Below are 18,962 nucleotides of genomic sequence, written 5' to 3' on the forward strand. Positions count from 1 at the left end.
AAAAATAATGTTTTATTTTTAATTTTTTTAGTAAATTTGTCAATTGAAATTTTCTTTTTCAATATTTCTTCACAGTTTTAAAAGATATTATTACATAAAAATATAAATAATACTTAAATAGCAAAATTTATTATAATTTTTGCTTTAATTTTAAAATAACAATTATTAGTGTCAAATTTCCTAAAAATTAAATAATTAATAATGAAATTTTGGCAAAAACTTGGCCCTAATGATAATGATACTGATGTGAGTATCAAAATTTAATCTGGTGCAAGTAACTAAATAATAAATAATAGACCTTGGCAAAAATTGACAATTATGTATTATCTCATCGCGTACGAGGACAACGCGCTATTGCGTATCACTACCAGACGATACACCCAACAAATTTAATAAATAAAATGCAAACTATGAAGTAATCATACACGGGATAGACCGCCGCTGTGATTATCAATTTTGAATTTATTTAAAAAATTAAATTTAATATTTAATGATTAGATAATTATTATATTACATTTTTTCTATTTAAGCGCTTGCGTTGTTTTTGGCCTTGATAGATATTTTTTAATTTATGATATCAATTCGCTCAAGGAACAATCACTTAAATGTTACGATGTGAAGTGATTGCTATTTTTATTTATTTATTTTTTTTAAATTGTTCTTTTTTAGGCTGCTTAATTAAATTACAGTTTTTGTTGGATAAATTTTTTATTTAAAAAAATTATTTTTAAAAAATATAATTATTAAATTACTTTAAATTGATGAAATAATCATTTTTGGAGTGTCAAAACTTCATCACTAACGTCTCGATATATTTTTTACCGAACCTCAAGGTAGTAAAGAAGCTATATGCTTTTAATTTCATTAATTTTATTGATTAATAATTATTAAACGGTAATTTAAGGTCACAAATTTCTCCCACGAGCAGTACTGATTGATCCAGATCCAATTAGCATAAATTTAACGGAATTAAACTCGGTGAGCCGTTTATTTAATCCGGAAAATGTGATTAACGGTGAATCTGGAGCATCAAACAATTGGGCAGCGGGTTGCTATACCGAAGGATCGCTATTAATAAATCGAGCCTTGGAAGCAATTCGACAAGAAGCCGAGTCCTGTGACCTAATCCAAGGTAATCGACTCAAGATTGCTTGATACACTAATTCTGTTATATTAAATCATCTGTATACTCTCTATATTTATACCGGTCTAACTATTTTATTTTAGTTATTTTATAAGCTTCACTGCATTAAATATAATGCGTTGTTATGTAATTATCGAATTATTAATTTCATTCAAAGTTATCAGCGTAATTTAAATTTATGTAATTTAGTAAACTTTAATAATTATTAATTTTTAATAAATAAATTATTTATTGAATTTTTGGAGGAAAAAATGTATTTTCTTCTTGATGGTAAATTATAATTATAATTTGGAATTATTAAATAATTTTATTATTTATTAAATTAAAAATTAAAAAAAGAAAAAAAAATTTTTTTTTTTTAAATAAAATAATAAATAAAAATTTTTAGTAAAGAGCCAAAATTTCAAAATGAATTATTTAATTTTTAGAATTTATTTTTAAAAACTGTGAAGAAATATTAAAGAAGAAAATTTCAATTGACAGTTTTTCTGAAAAAGAAATTTAAAAGACGGATTTTTAAGACGTAATTCAAATTAAATATCAGAAAGCTAAGGATCACGATAAGGATTATTTTTTCCACTCATTTAATTACCCCTTTTTTCCCTCTACACTTTAAATAATTAAAATCAGTGTAAATTTATTTTTAATTATCAAAATTGTTTAAATAAAAAATCAAAAACACTTTTTTTTTATTTTTAATTGCTTATATTGTATTTATAGTAAATAATAAGTAATTTATCAAGCACCAATTAATGATGATAATAACAACTTATACTAATAATTTTAACACCGATAATTTTTTATTGACGGCAATTAATAAATTTTTTTCTATTTATTCGCATAAAAATTTAAAAACGTTAATATTTTTTCCTTACAAAAATTATCTTTTAAATATTATTATTATTGTTATTATTTAATTTTTATAAAACTGTAATAAGACAAATAAAATAGAATTGTAATTCAAGCAGATTCTATTTATTAAAACTCCGGTAGCTTAAATTAAAATAAATCAATAGTTAAAATTAATCAAAGCAAATAAATTTTAAATTAAAACAAACACTCGTATAAAATAACTAAAAAAAAAAAAAAAAAAAAATAAAGAGTTAAAAAAAAGTAAGAATATTTCCATAAATAATATAAAAAAAAAATTAGTCTAGACTACTCTTGCTCGCAAGTTTCAAAATCATCAGCAGCCTCTTCAGCTTCAAAGTCTTCTTCAGCGGTAGCCTCCTGGTACTGTTGGTACTCGGACACCAAGTCGTTCATGTTGGACTCGGCTTCGGTGAACTCCATCTCGTCCATGCCCTCGCCGGTGTACCAATGGAGGAAAGCCTTTCTTCTGAACATAGCGCTGAACTGTTCGCTGATTCGCTTGAAGAGTTCCTGAATGGCGGTGGTGTTGCCAATGAACGTCGAGGACATCTTCAGTCCATTTGGAGGAATGTCGCAGACCGCAGTCTTGACATTGTTGGGGATCCACTCGACGAAGTACGAGCTGTTTTTATTCTGGACGCTGAGCATCTGCTCGTCGACTTCCTTCATGGACATTTTGCCTCGGAAGACAGCGGCGACGGTCAGGTATCTTCCGTGTCTGGGGTCGCAAGCGGCCATCATGTTCTTGGCGTCGAACATTTGCTGGGTCAGCTCCGGAACGGAGAGAGCTGAGTACTGCTGCATCGAGCGGGATGTAAGAGGCGCGAAGCCGGGCATGAAGAAGTGGAGCCGCGGGAACGGAACCATGTTGACGGCGAGCTTACGCAAGTCAGCGTTCAATTGTCCGGGGAACCTGAGGCAAGTGGTGACTCCAGACATCGTCAGAGAGACAAGATGGTTCAGGTCTCCGTAGGACGGATTGGCGACCTTCAATGTGCGGAAGCAGATGTCGTAGAGCGCCTCGTTGTCGATGCAGTAAGTCTCGTCGGTGTTCTCGACCAGCTGGTGGACCGACAAGGTCGCGTTGTACGGCTCGACAACCGTGTCGGACACCTTCGGGGACGGCATCACTGAATAGGTGTTCATTATTCTGTCCGGGTACTCCTCGCGGATCTTGGAGATCAGCAGGGTTCCCATTCCTGACCCAGTTCCGCCCCCCAGAGAGTGCGTTAGCTGGAACCCTTGAAGACAGTCGCAGTTCTCGCACTCTTTCCGGACTACGTCCAGCACTGAGTCCACCAGCTCTGCGCCCTCCGTGTAGTGGCCCTTTGCCCAGTTGTTGCCCGCTCCGGATTGCCCGAAGACGTAATTGTCCGGCCGGAACAACTTCCCGTACACTCCTGAACGCACTGCGTCCATCGTTCCTGGCTCCAAGTCCAGTAGAATTGCTCGCGGGACGTATTTTCCTCCATTTGTTGAGGTTGCGACTGGAAAAATTTATTTTTTTATTTAAAAAAATTTGTTTTTGTTTTTTTAATAAAGAAATAATTTTTTTGTTGCAGTAATTATTTCAAGAAAATCTATTTAAGGTGGAAATTAATTATTTTATATAGAAAAATTGAGAATTTTTAGTTAAAATTGTTTTTTCCCCAAATTTAAATAGAAAAAAAATTAATTTTAATATAAAGAAAAATTCTTAAGCCAAGAAAATAATTTTTAAAAGATTTATTTGTCTTTAATTTAGACGAAAAATTCTTGAATTAAATTTTATTAATTTTTAAGAATGTATTTATGAAGATAATGTGTAATTAATAAAATTTTTTTGCTTGAAGACTATTTAAATCTTCCTCATTAATTTTTTTGAGTCTAAATAAATTTTTTTCTAATGTTATTAGAACTAATTACATGTTAATGTCAAGCAAAAAGTAATTTTGCCAGAGTGCCGTTAATTTTAAAAGCATTGAATGTCGGTATTGCATGTCAAGAATATATTATTAAGACATATTACCGAAAACCCGTAAGCCGAGGATTAAAATAACCAACGGAAATACATATACGGGTTATCCCGCATGCCGTATAGTTTTCAAATTAGTTTCTATCAGTAATTCTAAATATTTTATTCATGTATTCTATTAACTCTTTGACATACTTGTACTTGCAAAGATAAAGTACACATAAAATAATTTTCAAAATAAAAACGCTAATTATTGAGTCGATGGTTTGATTTTCGAGACAAAATTTAATGAATAAATAAAATGATTTGTAAGACAGTAAAAATAATGATGGTATGAATTTCGCGACAACTTTAGCATAAACTTACAAGTATGTACAAAGGATTTATTTCGGTCTTAGTGAAGAACACGAGTCATTCCTTGGTTATTTTATTTTATTTCACTTAATCCTTTTTTTTTTTTTTGTTTCCCGTCTTGGACTTTTGGCTAGCGCTATTTTGGATCGCGAGACGATTGCTCTACTCTTGGAATCAGAAAATAAAATCCTGGGGTGGCAATAAATTAAACGAGACAATTTTTACTCTTTTAAAAAATTACATTGCTCGTAAAAGTAAAATTATTTAATTGTCGATTAATTTAATTTTATTATTTAACGAGTTAATTTCTTACCGGAAGCTTCATTGTAATAAACAGCAATTCTTTCTAGCTGAAGATCGCTGTCACCGTGGTAAATTCCTGTTTGATCAATTCCATGTTCTTCTGATATTACTTCCCAAAACTGAAATAATTAAAAACAATTTAATTAAGACGTTAATTTAAATAAAATCCTGAATTATGTATCTCAAATTTCTGAACACGAAAACGGGCTGTAAATACTTGTGGGTAAATTTTAAAAGTCCAGGAATAGAAGACGACAAAATTAACGCGACTTATGGCCTCCTGGGTTGAGGAAGAGTCTGTCATCTCCCCTATTTTCACCCTCTCTTCCATTTCATCTTCTTTTCTGTCATTTTTTTATTTTATTCAACTATTTTTGAAATGTTTATTATTAGAACTTTGTCAAGCGCCTTCCTTAAACTACAATTAATCTTTTTCAATCCTTGTAATCGTCATTTTTTACTTCTTCGCTATTAAATAAATATTTATTCTAATGTTAATAATAAACTACAATTATTTTAAATTACTAGATAATTTTATAAATAAATAGAGGATAAAATTTCTATCACGGTTCATGAATTTTTATCATTTCAACCGTATAATTGTGTCTTTGCCATGCAAATAATTTAAATGAGGTCTGTTTATTTTTATAAATTTTCTTCTTAGTCAATTTTTTGTAACAAATAATATAATAATCAATTTTTAATTTTTTTTTTATGAATTATTATGAATTAAATGCTCTTAAAATATTAAAATTAATTCAGCAGATTTTTAATTATAATAATTTTTCTAATAAATAAATTACTGCATAAAAAATGGACATTTAGAAATTTTAATAAATTAAAAATACAATTTTTTAAAAATAATTTTTCATAAAAAATCAATGTTTAAATTTTTTAATTTAAAGTATGAATAATAATTGATACTTTTGATCAACTTAAGATTAAATTAAAACATCATCTTCAAGCGAAGTACTTAAAAAACTCAATGGTTAACTATAATTGTAAGTGGCTACCACATTCTTTACAATAAAAATTCTAGGAATTAATAATAATCCTTTTTAGGAATTAATTTAAAGAGCCATTTTGTCGCTTAGAATTTTTTAAAAAATTTTTCCACGAAGAAATAAAAAAACCTTTTATTAAAATCAATAAAATTCAAATGTGTAAAATAATTACTATTATTTTTTTATCAAGACAGTAATAAAATTTTAATTAAGATAAAACGATTCCGTATAGTAATTTATGGCTTTAAGATTGATAAAAATAATTCGCAATAATTTAAGTTAAAGATTAAAAGACGAGACTGACTCATAAAATTGTTTCATTCCAATTAATTACTTGAATAGACGAGATCGTTGATCTTACTCTCTATCAAAACCCGCTAATAAACTTTAATTGAATTTTAAAACGTTAAAAAATGTTTAGTAATTTTTTTATTTACTTTAAACTAATTTTTTTTCTTCATTTTATTAAAAATTAATTTAAATATTAAGTTACAAGAAGAGATATGATATTGAATGTTTGTAAAATGATTTCATCGATAATAAGTATGAGTAAAATAAATTTATTGAAAGACAAGACAGTGACTAATTCATATCGAGTTTTAGTTAAAAAATTTAAAAAAAAATGTGACAAATAACTTCCGGTATAATGATAGCGAGTGAAAATTAGTATTATATTTCATGAATTACTACAAGAGTGTAAGTAATATTATATTTCATCAACTCTCATGTAATTACACTTGTACTGAAGTTACGTTTGTAATTAAATATCATTTTATAAAAATATTGCTTGAATAAATTCATAATTTAATTAAATATTTAATAAATAAATTCATAATTTAATAAAATAATTAATTAAGAGTATTTTTAATAATTTTTAAAATTTACCTTGGCTCCAATTTGATTGCCACATTGACCAGCTTGCAAGTGAACGATTTCTCTCATGATAATTTTTATTATTTAAATATTGAAAATAAAATTTTTTTCCAAGAGACCAATGTCTTCGGAAGATCCAACCACGTCTGCTGCACTTACTCGACTCGAGTTGGATCGGTCTCAACCCTCAACTCAAGCCGATTACACGCAGCTCCGACGTAGTGGGGGTGACACTTGGTTTATTTTATCACACTTAAATTAAAAAATATTATTAATTTCATATTGTTCTTTTTTTCTTTCTGAGTTTTATTTATTTACTTGTCAAATTTTATTAAATTTTATTTTTTTTAATATTAGTTAAGACTTTTTTGATTTTATTTAATAGCTTTCCAAAATTTAATAATTTAATTAAATTTTTAGGATTTATAAAAAATTAATTATTATTAAAAAAATTAAAAACTCCACAATCTAAAAATTGTACAAAAATATTAATACAATTTTTATTTTTTTAATAATTTATTTTTATTAAATGAAAAAAATTTTTTTTTAGAAAATTATTGTTGAAAATTTTTAAATAATTTTTTATAAAAAAATTTATGATAAATTTTATAAAAAAATATTTAATAGATTTTATAAAAAAAACAATTTTTTTTTAAATATTTTAAAAGAAGAATATAATTAAAATTTTATTAGTTTTAAAAAGAAGAAAGGATGTTATAAATATTATGGATGAGTCAACTTATCTGGAAGCTTTAACTGTTTTTTATTCCATCCATATTCGTTCTATATAATGCAAAGACAGTAAAGCAGTGAAGAAGAAGAAGAAGAAGAAGAAGAAGAAGAAGAAAAAAAAGATAAAAGAGTAGTTGAAATTGAGTTTAAATGCCAAGAAGTAAGCCACACTAGATATTGCTACAAATGCCATACATTCTCAGTCGGAAATCCAAATTGAAATGTTTTAATAGCAAATTATTATCATTATTCATGTATATGTATCTTTACCGCCTGTACGCGTATCTGCTATCTTAATCTTTGCACATAAACATTTACGTAGTACCTAATGACGAGAAAAACATTTTTTTCTATCTGTCAAGAGTTCCGTTTGGCTTTACTTGTATAAATAAACAATACTTCTTTTTAAGTATTGTTTCTCCACTTTTGTTTGATCTCACGTCTAATTTTTAGCAATTAAATCTACTTTCTGTAAGAAGATAAATTAATTAATACCAAAAAATTTTATTTTAATGTTAATAAATTTTAACTTGATTGACAGGAAGTACTTTTAAATTTAAGTCTCCAATTAATTTAATCTCTTCATTATTTAATACATTTTTTTAATTTAATTATGTCATTTGTCACTCTTAAAAAGGGTTTAATTTAATATTCATAATTTTAATTATGGAAGAAGAATATTTATTAATTTTTCTAACAAAAATAAATTTTTTTTTTTTTCTGGTAAAATATTTATAATTAATTTTATTATTTATTAAATTAAAAATTATTTTTAACAAAAATTCTGACCTACGTTTTTATTAAAAAAATTTTTGCCAGCTTTTTTTGGATTTAAAAAAAATTATATATTTAAATTCAGATAAATAATTGTAATAAATTAAAAATAATTAAATTAAAAAAATAAAATTAATTTTAAATTTAGTTTCATATATTTTATTGATTGTTGGTTAACAAACGACTATTGATAAATTTATTAAATTATCCACCTTACCAACAGTTGCATTTATTAAAAAAAAAAAAATAAATAAATAATTAATCAATTTTTATTAATCGCAAATTGTTAATTATTTTTAGTCTAGTTAATAAAAAATTTTAATATTTACTACAAATTTTAAAAAATTAGTTTGATTAAAATATCCAAGTATTTTGAATTAAATTTTAATTAATGTTTGTTGATTATGCAGTTTTAATAAATTAAATTATAATTAGGAGGAAAATAATAATAATAATAATAATAATAATAAATGGATAAATACAAATAAATATTAATAAAGATTTTTCTTTTATTTGATAATAATTTAATAAAAGATGACGCAGGTAACTTTCGCTACCTCATAATACACTGCGTAGTCACGACTTCTTTTACATCAAGCTTGTGAAAATTAAATTTTTCTTTTTCATTTATTACTCATTACATATATATAAAGTAAGCAACAAAGACGGAATTATAAATATAAATGCGTCATATTGTTTAAACTTGGTCGAAAAAAAAAAAAAAAATCAATCATTGTCCGTAGAAAAAAGAAAAATATAGAAATTAACGATTAAATTGGAGGAAAAATAATTATATTATAATAATAGTAATAATAATAATAATAATAATAATAATAATAATAATAATAAGAAGAAGAAAGAAGCGTGTACGTGATAGAACACGTGCGTTGAATTTAGATAGGTAAAACCGGCGATAGAAATTAGTTTTCGTCAACTTCGCCCTCCTGTTCCTCGTCGAATTCAGCGTCCTCGTCAGCAGTAGCCTCCTGGTACTGTTGGTACTCAGACACCAAGTCGTTCATGTTGGACTCGGCTTCGGTGAACTCCATCTCGTCCATGCCCTCGCCGGTGTACCAATGGAGGAAAGCCTTTCTTCTGAACATAGCGGTGAACTGTTCGCTGATGCGCTTGAAGAGCTCCTGGATGGCGGTGGAGTTACCAATGAATGTCGCGGACATCTTCAATCCACGTGGTGGAATGTCACAGACGGCAGTCTTGACGTTGTTGGGGATCCATTCAACGAAGTACGAGCTGTTTTTGTTCTGGATGTTGAGCATCTGCTCGTCGACTTCCTTCATGGACATTCTGCCTCGGAAGATCGCGGCGACGGTCAGGTATCTTCCGTGTCTGGGGTCGCAAGCGGCCATCATGTTCTTGGCGTCGAACATTTGCTGGGTCAGCTCCGGAACGGAGAGAGCTCTGTACTGCTGGCTTCCGCGGGATGTAAGAGGCGCGAAGCCGGGCATGAAGAAGTGAAGACGGGGGAACGGAACCATGTTGACGGCGAGCTTACGCAAGTCAGCGTTCAATTGTCCGGGGAACCTGAGACAAGTGGTTACTCCAGACATCGTCAGAGAGACAAGATGGTTCAGGTCTCCGTAGGTTGGAGTGGAGAGCTTCAATGTGCGGAAGCAGATGTCGTAGAGCGCCTCGTTGTCGATGCAGTAAGTCTCGTCGGTGTTCTCGACCAGCTGGTGGACTGACAAGGTCGCGTTGTACGGCTCGACAACGGTGTCGGACACCTTCGGGGAGGGCACGACGGAGTAGGTGTTCATGATTCTGTCAGGGTACTCCTCACGGATCTTCGAGATCAAGAGGGTTCCCATTCCAGAGCCAGTACCACCTCCCAGAGAGTGGGTCAGCTGGAATCCTTGGAGACAATCGCAGCTCTCGGCTTCCTTGCGGACTACGTCCAAAACTGAGTCTACTAGCTCAGCTCCCTCGGTGTAGTGACCCTTGGCCCAGTTGTTTCCGGCTCCGGATTGTCCGAAGACGAAGTTGTCGGGTCTGAAGATCTGCCCGAATGGGCCGGAACGGACTGAGTCCATGGTTCCGGGTTCCAAGTCGACCAGGATGGCGCGGGGAACGTATTTGCCGCCGGATGCTTCATTGTAGTAGACGTTGATGCGCTCCAATTGCAAGTCTGAGTCTCCGTGGTAGGCTCCAGTTGGGTCGATTCCGTGCTCGTCGCTGATGATTTCCCAAAACTAAAATAGAGATTATTATAATTAATTTCTATTATTTTTTATTCGAATTTTAAACTTAATTAAATTAAATTTTGAACAATTTTTGTTTAAAATCATTTTTATACGACTAATATTTTAGCGATAATATCAAAATATCAAAAAATGTTAACTATTAATTATGAGTTATTTTAAATTTTCAAAAATCTTTAACTAGGTTCGACGACCGAATCAATTCGCGTGTAATAAATAATCAAGAAAAAATAAATTAAAATAATTCAGCTAAAATTATTCACCGCAAAGAATATTTTGATGGCTCCGTTGCACCTCGAGTCGCTTGAGTGCCAATCGAGACTAATTAATACCGCATTATGTAGTACCGTTCTTGTAAGTGCAATTATTGCTACACGAAATCAGCAGTCCCGGTCAATCGAGTTTGAGTCTCAGCTAGCTGCAGCAAGGTAATTTATCGGAGTAACAATGTAAGCTGAAGCTGAAGCTGAAGCTGAAGCTGAAGAAGAAGAAGAAGAAAAAGAAGAAAAAGAAGAAGAAGAGTTTTAGTATGAGAACACGGCTGACCGCCCACGCGGTATTCCCCGCCGTTCAAAGACCTCCACTCTTTTTATCCAGCTCCTATTCATGTCTTGTCCTCATCATACTTTCGACTAATAATTGTAATTGTAATAAAATAGGTAGACCGCGGTATAATCACCCGGAATTATGGAGGTTTATTTTAACAATACAAAAAGCATGTTATATATTTTATTCTATTTTATTTATATACGTGGAGTGGAGTCTAGTTAAGGACGTGGGTTAATAAAATGTCCCCACACAGAAAAAAAAATTATCTTGAACCAAGAAAATAAATTTGTTAGAAATTTAATTTTTTTTTTTTTTCAAATCTAAATAAAAAATTTAATTAAGGGGAAAAATTCTTAAACCAAGAAAATAATTTTTAAAAGGTTTATTGCTTTGAATCAAGACCAAAAATTCTTGTATCAAGTAAAATTTACTTAAATTAAAAAAAAATTCTTAGTTAAAGAATTTTTTTTACTTCAATTAAGTTCTTCAAAATTATTTACTTGATTCAAATAAATTTTTTTTCAACAAAAAAAGTTACTAAGAGAACAATTTTTATTTCTTCAGTTAAAAAATAAAAATTTTTGTATTTTTTGTATTTTTTTTTTTTTTTTTTTTTTTTTTTTTAAATAAATTCTCAAGAAATTATTTTAATTTCATTCATTTTTGGAAAAGTATCTATGAAGATATTTAATTAATAAAAGTTTATTTAGAAAAAATTTTGATCAAGACTATTTCAATGTTCTTAAATAATTTTTTTGGTCTAAATAAATTTTTTTCTCATTTAATTAACTAATTACAAGTTAATGTTAAGTAAAAAAAATTTTTTTTTCTGTGCAGTAATTGCACGTAAAATGAAAAGGACTGACTGCCATATAAGAACATGAACTAAAACCAGCTTTTCTCTCTCGTGAACATTTCAATAAAGCTTTCTGCCTCTTACTCAGTTCTGCCCCCTCACTTCCCACCAGCACGGTCGATGTTATGTATTATGAAGCTAAATGACTCACCAATGTCATTACTATATATAGAAATGATCCAAGTTACTACTTACATACGATACTCCAAATAACAATTTGTTTATTTTATTATTTTTATTAACATATTCATTAATAATTATTTAATCTCGAATTATCATAAATGGAATTTAGTTTATGTGATTTCACAATAACATTAATTAATCTCTTAGATACCAAAGAAGGCTAGATTGTTAGAACATTAAATTCTTTAAATTTTATCACCTTAAGTAGAACGATATTTAATAAGGACGATATTAATTAATTATCTTTTTAATTACTTATTATCAATTATTTTTAACAGCTGAATTTTTCAACAAAAATTCTTTTAAAATAAAATAATATTTTATTTATTTATTTGTTATATTTTCTAAATTGAACTTTCGGAGAATCGTAACAAGTAACGGTTGCTAATGGACAAGAGCATCTGGCTTACATCAAGTATCATGATCCTAGGAGAGAGTCAGGAAAAAAGAGAAAGAAGATTAACAGCTGCTTCACCTTACTAGTCTTGAATATAATTCTAACAATCAACTAATCTTCTTTGAATAATTACTATAATTACCGGGTTTTAAGGCAAGTTCGAATAAAATACATCAAGTGGAGTTGCTAGGAGGTTTAACTTGCGATCAATACCCGGGATACCTAGATGTTTAAATATATATTAAATAGTAAGAAAAAAAAAGCAAGTTTCTGTTGCTTTTGCTTTATTTGGATGCGTCTTGCATTTCTCTATCTGCAACCATGTTAAGTATCGAGTATTGACTACTGAGTGTAAAATAAATTTATTAAATTTAAGACTAGATGTCCTTGGTCTCAAATTTTGTATCCCTGAATGGTAAAATAATTTATTACAAGATTTTTTTTATTTTTTAGAATTGAATTTAAATAAATAATTTATAAATTTTAATTAAAAAATTTTTAATTACTAATTTTAATGTTTTTTTATACTTAAATAATTTAATTAATGATAGAAAATATTTTTTAATTAATAATTGAAATATTCTAAGTTTAATTTAAATATTAAGAGAAGGGAAAAAAAATTTGTTTTATGTAGGAGTAGAAAATTATTGATCGTTAGAATGTTTTGCACGAGTACCCTTCGAGGTAACACACCAGTAAAATTCAAACACGTCTGTTCTTGTGATGATCACGAATATAGAAATGGATAATGGAGTAGATAGAGACAGGTATACACATAAATACATGAATTTTTTATGTAAGTGTATAGAATTTATACAGAGAAGCCGAGGGATAAAAAAAGACGGATAAAATGTGTAATATGCTTAGAGACAGGAAGAAAGAGAGTTATGCGCGCGCATCCACTCAATTCTCTTGCCGCATCAACCGGTCGGTATCCTGCCAGACGCTATACTAAATTCAATGCCACACCCTGGCTAAAATAAAAATAATAATAATTTCTGCATTCAATTATTCTGAATTTTGTCTTGTAGATTTTTTTTTTTTTTTTATTATATTATTCATTTTTTGTAACAGCGACTGCGGACATTACTCGTAACTTGTAATGAATAAAAATAGTTGCTAACATCAACGGCCATGCGCAAACAACAGACGCTTTCGAGAACACTGTCCCAAAAGGAAAAACCGTTAAGTTTTATGCCGGCCGGTTTCATTTCTGTCGCCATAATTGATCAATAATTATTTTTCTTCTTTTTTTTTTTTTTAACAATATCTAAAATTAATAAATAAATTAATAATTAATTTTGAGGATTTATTTATGGCTAAGATTAAAAAAAAACAATGGCTGAATTTATTCATCATTAATTTTTGTTAAATAAAAAAAAAAAAAAAAATGGAAATTAAAAATTTGTGTGAAGAAAAAAACATGCTAGAGTTTAATTGAGCAAAACAATGAATGAAAAGAAACAGACGCCGCTATAATGACCGTTACGCGGCACACTTACAAGAAATATTACAAGGTAAAAAAAAAAGTAAAGTTAAATTAATTAATTTATTAATAAATAAATAAATTTACCTTGGCTCCAATTTGGTTACCACATTGACCAGCTTGAATGTGCACGATTTCCCTCATTTTGGATGATTTTTATAAAATCTCTTGTATTAAATTATTAAATAATTAATAAAGCCACGAAGCTTGCTAGCTCTCAACGATATTCACCAAACTCTGTGTAAGCACACGAACGAATGCGATGGCCGCGGTGAACGTTACAGATTTTCAAGTCTGTCTACCTCCAGAGGAGTGGGGCGAGGATTGAGGGTCATCGTCGTCACCGCTTCTCATTGGCTGAAACTCATTTTTGAGCAACTGCGCATAACGTTTGCACAGAAAGTCATGTGCGCATGTGTCGATATTTGCAGCATAATTCAAGACTGCCAACTTAACCTAAAAAAAAGACACTTTTTGCCAGACATTATTACCTAAACTTTATTTTTTATTTTTCATGACATGACATATTTATCCGATCAATAATACGTGAGTAACGTAATTGTTATTGTAACAAAATATTGGATGTTTTTTTATGATAGTGAAATCAGCTGACTGACAATTTTTTATTTTAAAAAAATATTTATAAGAATTAACACGTGTAATTTTTTTGTAATAATTAAATTGTTAAAACATTAAAAAAATTGTAAATTTTTTTTTTTTTTTTTTTTTTGAGTGAAATCAGCTGACTGACAATTTTTTAATTTTTATTACAAATTCATTATTAATTTTAGTTTATTTTTTAGTTTGTAATAATTTGATATTTTTTTCTAGGTAGAAAATATAAATAATTAAAATTATTTATCAGCTGTAAAGTAGTATTTTTAATTTATATTGTTATTGTAAATAACAATTCCAACTTATAAATTATAATTCATCAACGATGTAGTTACATTCCAAAATTGACGCCTACGTACAGAGACTGTCTGGAGTTTGATGATGAATACAAAACGTCATTTTTTTTTTTAGTCATATTTATTAACTTAATATTTGCTTGAAAAATATTTTACTAAACCAATTTTAACTTTAGTTAAATATTTTATTAATTAATTAATAACTTGACTTAAAAATACCGTGTCGAATAATTAAATAGATAATAGTTACAAGTAATTACTGGTCGTTGATTATCATCTTGAATTTGAGCTGATAGTAATAAGTAAAACTAATAATAATAGTAAATACTTCCGTTGAAAAAAATTTTAATAAAGTAATTAATTATACACTTAGAATTTATTAATTTTATTTAGTTATTTAGAAATATAAAATAATTAACATATTTTAAAATTTATTTCTTCATGAAGAAATAATTTATTTTAAATTACAAACAATATAATTTGATTTAATAATTTTTTAAAAAAAAAAAAAAAAAAAAAAAAAAAAAAACGAAGTTTGTCTCTGCAATAATACAACAAATTTGGCGAAGAAAGAAAGTCAATAATGTACATGAGTCACCGCAACCGTACACACCCTTTTTGAGAAGACTTACACAAATATTATTTAATCAATTTTAAATTGTAAAACTCCCAGACATTTAAGATTTTAATTTTTAATAGAAAAAAATGAATACTTAAAATTGAGTACTTTAAATATTTATTATTGACAAACAGTTAATATAAATAAGTCAATTTAATGTCTGTGAGTAACAATTGATAGAATAAGTTGTCTATTTATTTATAAAAGGCATTTAAATTGCCAGTTAAATAAATAATTTGTAGTGAAACATGTTTGTCATGTCAGTATAAAAACATCTTGATATAGACTACTTACAATACAACGTATAATACATGAAACTGCTCATGTAAAGGTACTTGAAGAGTCTCAGTACTTGAACAAACTTTAAATAACTTACACTCTCAGTTTATTTAATTATTATCATCATCAAATTTCCAGTCGCAGAATTTTCAAGATAATTAACTGATAATAATATTTGCAATAATTTTTAAATATTAATTTATAGCTTTTCAATCATTGAAAGCTTTTTCAATCCTTAAAATAAAAATGCAACAAAATTTGGAGTCAATATAATAATAATAAAATTTAATAAATTAAATAATAATAATAATAATAATAATAATAATAAAGGAGTGGTACTCAGCATTAAACCCAACAAGAATCTCGACTGACGACAGTCTCTTAGGTAGACGTTACCTTGTATGGATCATGACCAAGCTGGCTCCACTGTAAAAGCCAAAGGAAAATTAAACGTCGCTATATTTTCATGAGAAGACTATATTATTAATCTCTTAAATTTTTTCAGTTGTTTAGCTCAACAGTCTCAGATACTAGAGTAGTAAGAACTGGATGATCACTTGAGTTTGAAGACCATGAGCTACGGTGATGACGTAGAACATTTAACCATCAGCTGTAACGGGACTCTATAAAAAAGTATTACTCTTTAAATAGAACTCTCATTACATACTTTTTTTATTTAATTTAATTAACTAAATTTTTCATTTTTTTTATTTTTTAGATCTTGTGGTTTGATAAATCTAAATAAAATGAGAGTCTTGCGCAATAGATACAAATATAAGTAATGTAAATAATAGACATTACATGACATGCTCGATTTAATACATCTCATGTTCATTGTCCTTCATTTGGTCACTTGATTGCTCCGTATAAAGCTACCAACAGCTACGAATGACATCACATTTACTTTTGGATTGTAATTTCAATACAATACTCTTGGATTATCATTAAAATTGATATTCTGGTAAATAAATAAAATTTTATTTAAAATTTAAATATTTTAGGTAAAAATAAAAATAGAAGTGTGAGTCATGGATTCACGCAAACATTTTTTTAAAGCGTATGCGCAGGACATTGAGGGGATTTTCTAGGACTCTGACGAATATATACATTGAAGCTCGTTCAATGAAGTCTTCGTGTTAGTAAGCCATCAAAATCTGTACTTGTGTTGGCACCAGTATTGATTATGTCTAGGCCTAACAAGATATAGACAATCATACTTTATTTATTTATTTTTAATTTACTTGATATCAAGTATTTTTATTGTCATTGGTGTCTAATATGTTCAGAAATATGGATACTAATGAATGCACAGAATATATTATATATAACAGCATGTAGGAATATAACGAGGTCAATTTTAAGTCCCGCTTTCTCGTTATGTACAGAGTCTTTACTTTATATCGCTCTGGAATAACGCAGTCACAATCCAAGTTACCGTACAAGGTATCGTCTTCTCGGTTAAGAAAATACTCCGGCAATGAAGGTGATGTCGTGATGTAAAATTTTACTTTTTTGTTTATATTATTTAAACTCTTTCGTAAATTAAAAAAAAATTTTATTATTATTATTATTTATTCTTACAGATTGATATTGTATGGAGAACATAGAAGTAAATATCATGGAAGAGAATGAATGAAAAAAAAAAAAAATTGAGGATAAAGGTGTGTTACTACGTGTCTACGTGCTATATATGAGTCATAATATTTATCTTCCTTATTTTAATTTTAAAACTTATCATCTTCATTAATATATATATATATATTTTTTTTATTTAATTCAGGAATCGTTAAAAAAAATTAGTTTATGACTTAAAAAAAAAAAAAAAATTTAATTTTTACCAAACGTAAGAAGAAATTTTTCAAATTTTCTTCCAATATTTGATGATTTATCATTGAAAAGCCGTTACGTTAATTGAAATAAAAATAAAAAAATATTTTTCAGCAACAGTATTACGTTAAATAATAATCAGAGTCAAAGGTTACGGTGATAAAAACATGTGGGAATTCGCTGGAGGTTTTAAAACTCTTATTTTTAAACTGGACCCTGCACTGCCGGTTTTAAAGGCTGGACATATACTGCAGAAAAAAAAAAATAAATAAATAAAAGTTTTGAGCGAAGAGAGAGGGAGTCGAAGAGATCAGTATGAATCAAGGCGAGAAACATGCTGACCATATTTGGAAGCTCTGGCCAAGTCATATAAACACTTTTAAATGCTCGCAAGATTTTTTATTGATAACTTTTTTCCCTTCTTCAATTGTTTATTCTTTAATTTATCAAGCAATTGGTATTTTTTAATTTTTAATTACAAAATACGCCTTGGTAAAAATTTCCACGCATGTCACCTACGCTTTCAGGAAGTTTCCTTTCACATTGATCGTATTATATATGTTACAAATAAATAAATCAATAAATTTTTTTTTTTATTTTTTAAATAATACAGATTTAAATTTTATTAAAATTTAAATAAATAAAATTATTAAAAATAATTTTTATATTTGTACCAACTGATGTCACTTGGGTTTATTGATTTATTTATTATACAAGGTTTTAATGTACATTTAAAATATGACCTTGATATTTAATAATATTTATTTTTAAATAAATATTACTATTAATTGAAACGTTCAATTAAAAAAAATTATTTAATCATTTCTTCTTGTGAAATTGTAATTAATAATCAAGAAGAAATATTCTGTTTTTTATTTTCTAAGTCCAAAAAAAATTTTTAGTTAGGAGAAAAAAAATTTTTTTTGGTAAACGACGCATTTTTGTATGAAACGTCGAGAAATGCAAAAAAAATTTTTTCTTCAAACTAAAAATTTTTTTGGACTTAGAAAAAATAATAGAATTTTTATTTTACGCCCTTGGGGCATTTTTAACGCGATATATTTTAAATATTTGTTAAAGGAAATAAATTTTGGATTTAACTCTCTTGACATAAAAGGAGCGATCACAAGCATCACAAGTAGCACAAAATTCAACTTTCTACTGCATTTTATTTCTTCGACTTTATTGACAATTTAAAAAAAAAAAAGGAATTGCTACTTTAAATATTTGTATGCTGGGTAAATAAGGGAATATAAATAATAATTGTAAATGATGTTGATGCATTGGAGCATATCGCCAATAGAATCGATTTTTCTGGTCACCCAACCCTGTCTCGGGCTCACTGAACGCGAATCCACTCTACCATATCATTTTAGACTGTTTTAAATATTAATGAGCAGCATCCAAAAAGTTAATGTTAGTTTAAAAATTTTTAATTGTTTTATAATTAGAGATAGAGGTTTGATGACGCTGAAATTGAATTGTAAAAATTAGAAGAAAAGAATTTTGACGTGTAGAAAAATAAACGGAAGGGTGTGACGTATTTGAGTACTTTACCCTCCTGCTGCTCCTTTAATAAGATTTATCAAATGCAATCAACCGTTTACGACTTTACAAGTAGTTTAGAT

At 28.2% G+C, this 18,962-nt stretch overlaps 2 protein-coding genes and 1 long non-coding RNA gene across 5 annotated transcripts; 1 reads left to right on the forward strand and 2 right to left on the reverse strand.

The window, feature by feature from the left end:
- Window positions 1-1,583: 1,583 nt before the first annotated feature.
- LOC141529674 (tubulin beta-3 chain) lies at window positions 1,584-6,667 on the reverse strand. Its single transcript, XM_074246330.1, has 3 exons — window positions 6,518-6,667; window positions 4,639-4,747; window positions 1,584-3,504 (listed from the first exon to the last, which is right to left on the reverse strand). Exons 1-3 carry the CDS (start codon window positions 6,572-6,574, stop codon window positions 2,303-2,305), a joined length of 1,368 nt encoding a protein of 455 aa, XP_074102431.1. The 5' UTR covers window positions 6,575-6,667; the 3' UTR covers window positions 1,584-2,302.
- Window positions 6,668-8,500: 1,833 nt separating this feature from the next.
- LOC141530234 (tubulin beta-1 chain) lies at window positions 8,501-13,961 on the reverse strand. The gene is made up of 2 exons (XM_074247247.1): window positions 13,786-13,961; window positions 8,501-10,218 (listed from the first exon to the last, which is right to left on the reverse strand). The coding sequence occupies exons 1-2, from the start codon at window positions 13,840-13,842 to the stop codon at window positions 8,932-8,934; spliced, it is 1,344 nt and encodes a 447-aa protein (XP_074103348.1). The 5' UTR covers window positions 13,843-13,961; the 3' UTR covers window positions 8,501-8,931.
- Window positions 13,962-14,104: 143 nt separating this feature from the next.
- LOC141530235 (uncharacterized) lies at window positions 14,105-18,082 on the forward strand. Of its 3 annotated transcripts, XR_012479729.1 has the most exons (7): window positions 14,105-14,244; window positions 16,013-16,140; window positions 16,226-16,468; window positions 16,564-16,990; window positions 17,091-17,168; window positions 17,288-17,350; window positions 17,449-18,082. It is a non-coding gene; the product is annotated as an uncharacterized LOC141530235 (long non-coding RNA). The 3 variants fall into 3 exon arrangements; XR_012479728.1 differs by having other exon boundaries at window positions 17,288-18,082; XR_012479727.1 differs by lacking the exon at window positions 17,288-17,350.
- Window positions 18,083-18,962: the final 880 nt, after the last annotated feature.

The sequence above is a fragment of the Cotesia typhae genome, unplaced genomic scaffold, assembly GCF_013202065.1.
Source record: "Cotesia typhae breed Kobodo isofemale line unplaced genomic scaffold, CoteBio_Ctyphae contig_48, whole genome shotgun sequence".
Lineage (NCBI taxonomy): Eukaryota > Metazoa > Arthropoda > Insecta > Hymenoptera > Braconidae > Cotesia > Cotesia typhae.

Bases quoted from the DNA above. Each gene is read 5' to 3' on its own strand.
- LOC141529674 (XM_074246330.1), bottom strand. From the start codon at position 6,574: ATGAGAGAAATCGTTCACTTGCAAGCTGGTCAATGTGGCAATCAAATT. The intron at 4,748-6,517 runs GTAAATTTTAAA...TAATTATTTCAG, and splicing joins GCAATCAAATTGGAGCCAAG to TTTTGGGAAGTAATATCAGA. The intron at 3,505-4,638 runs GTAAGAAATTAA...AAATTTTTCCAG, and splicing joins TTATTACAATGAAGCTTCCG to TCGCAACCTCAACAAATGGA.
- LOC141530234 (XM_074247247.1), bottom strand. From the start codon at position 13,842: ATGAGGGAAATCGTGCACATTCAAGCTGGTCAATGTGGTAACCAAATT. The intron at 10,219-13,785 runs GTAAATTTATTT...TCTCTATTTTAG, and splicing joins GTAACCAAATTGGAGCCAAG to TTTTGGGAAATCATCAGCGA.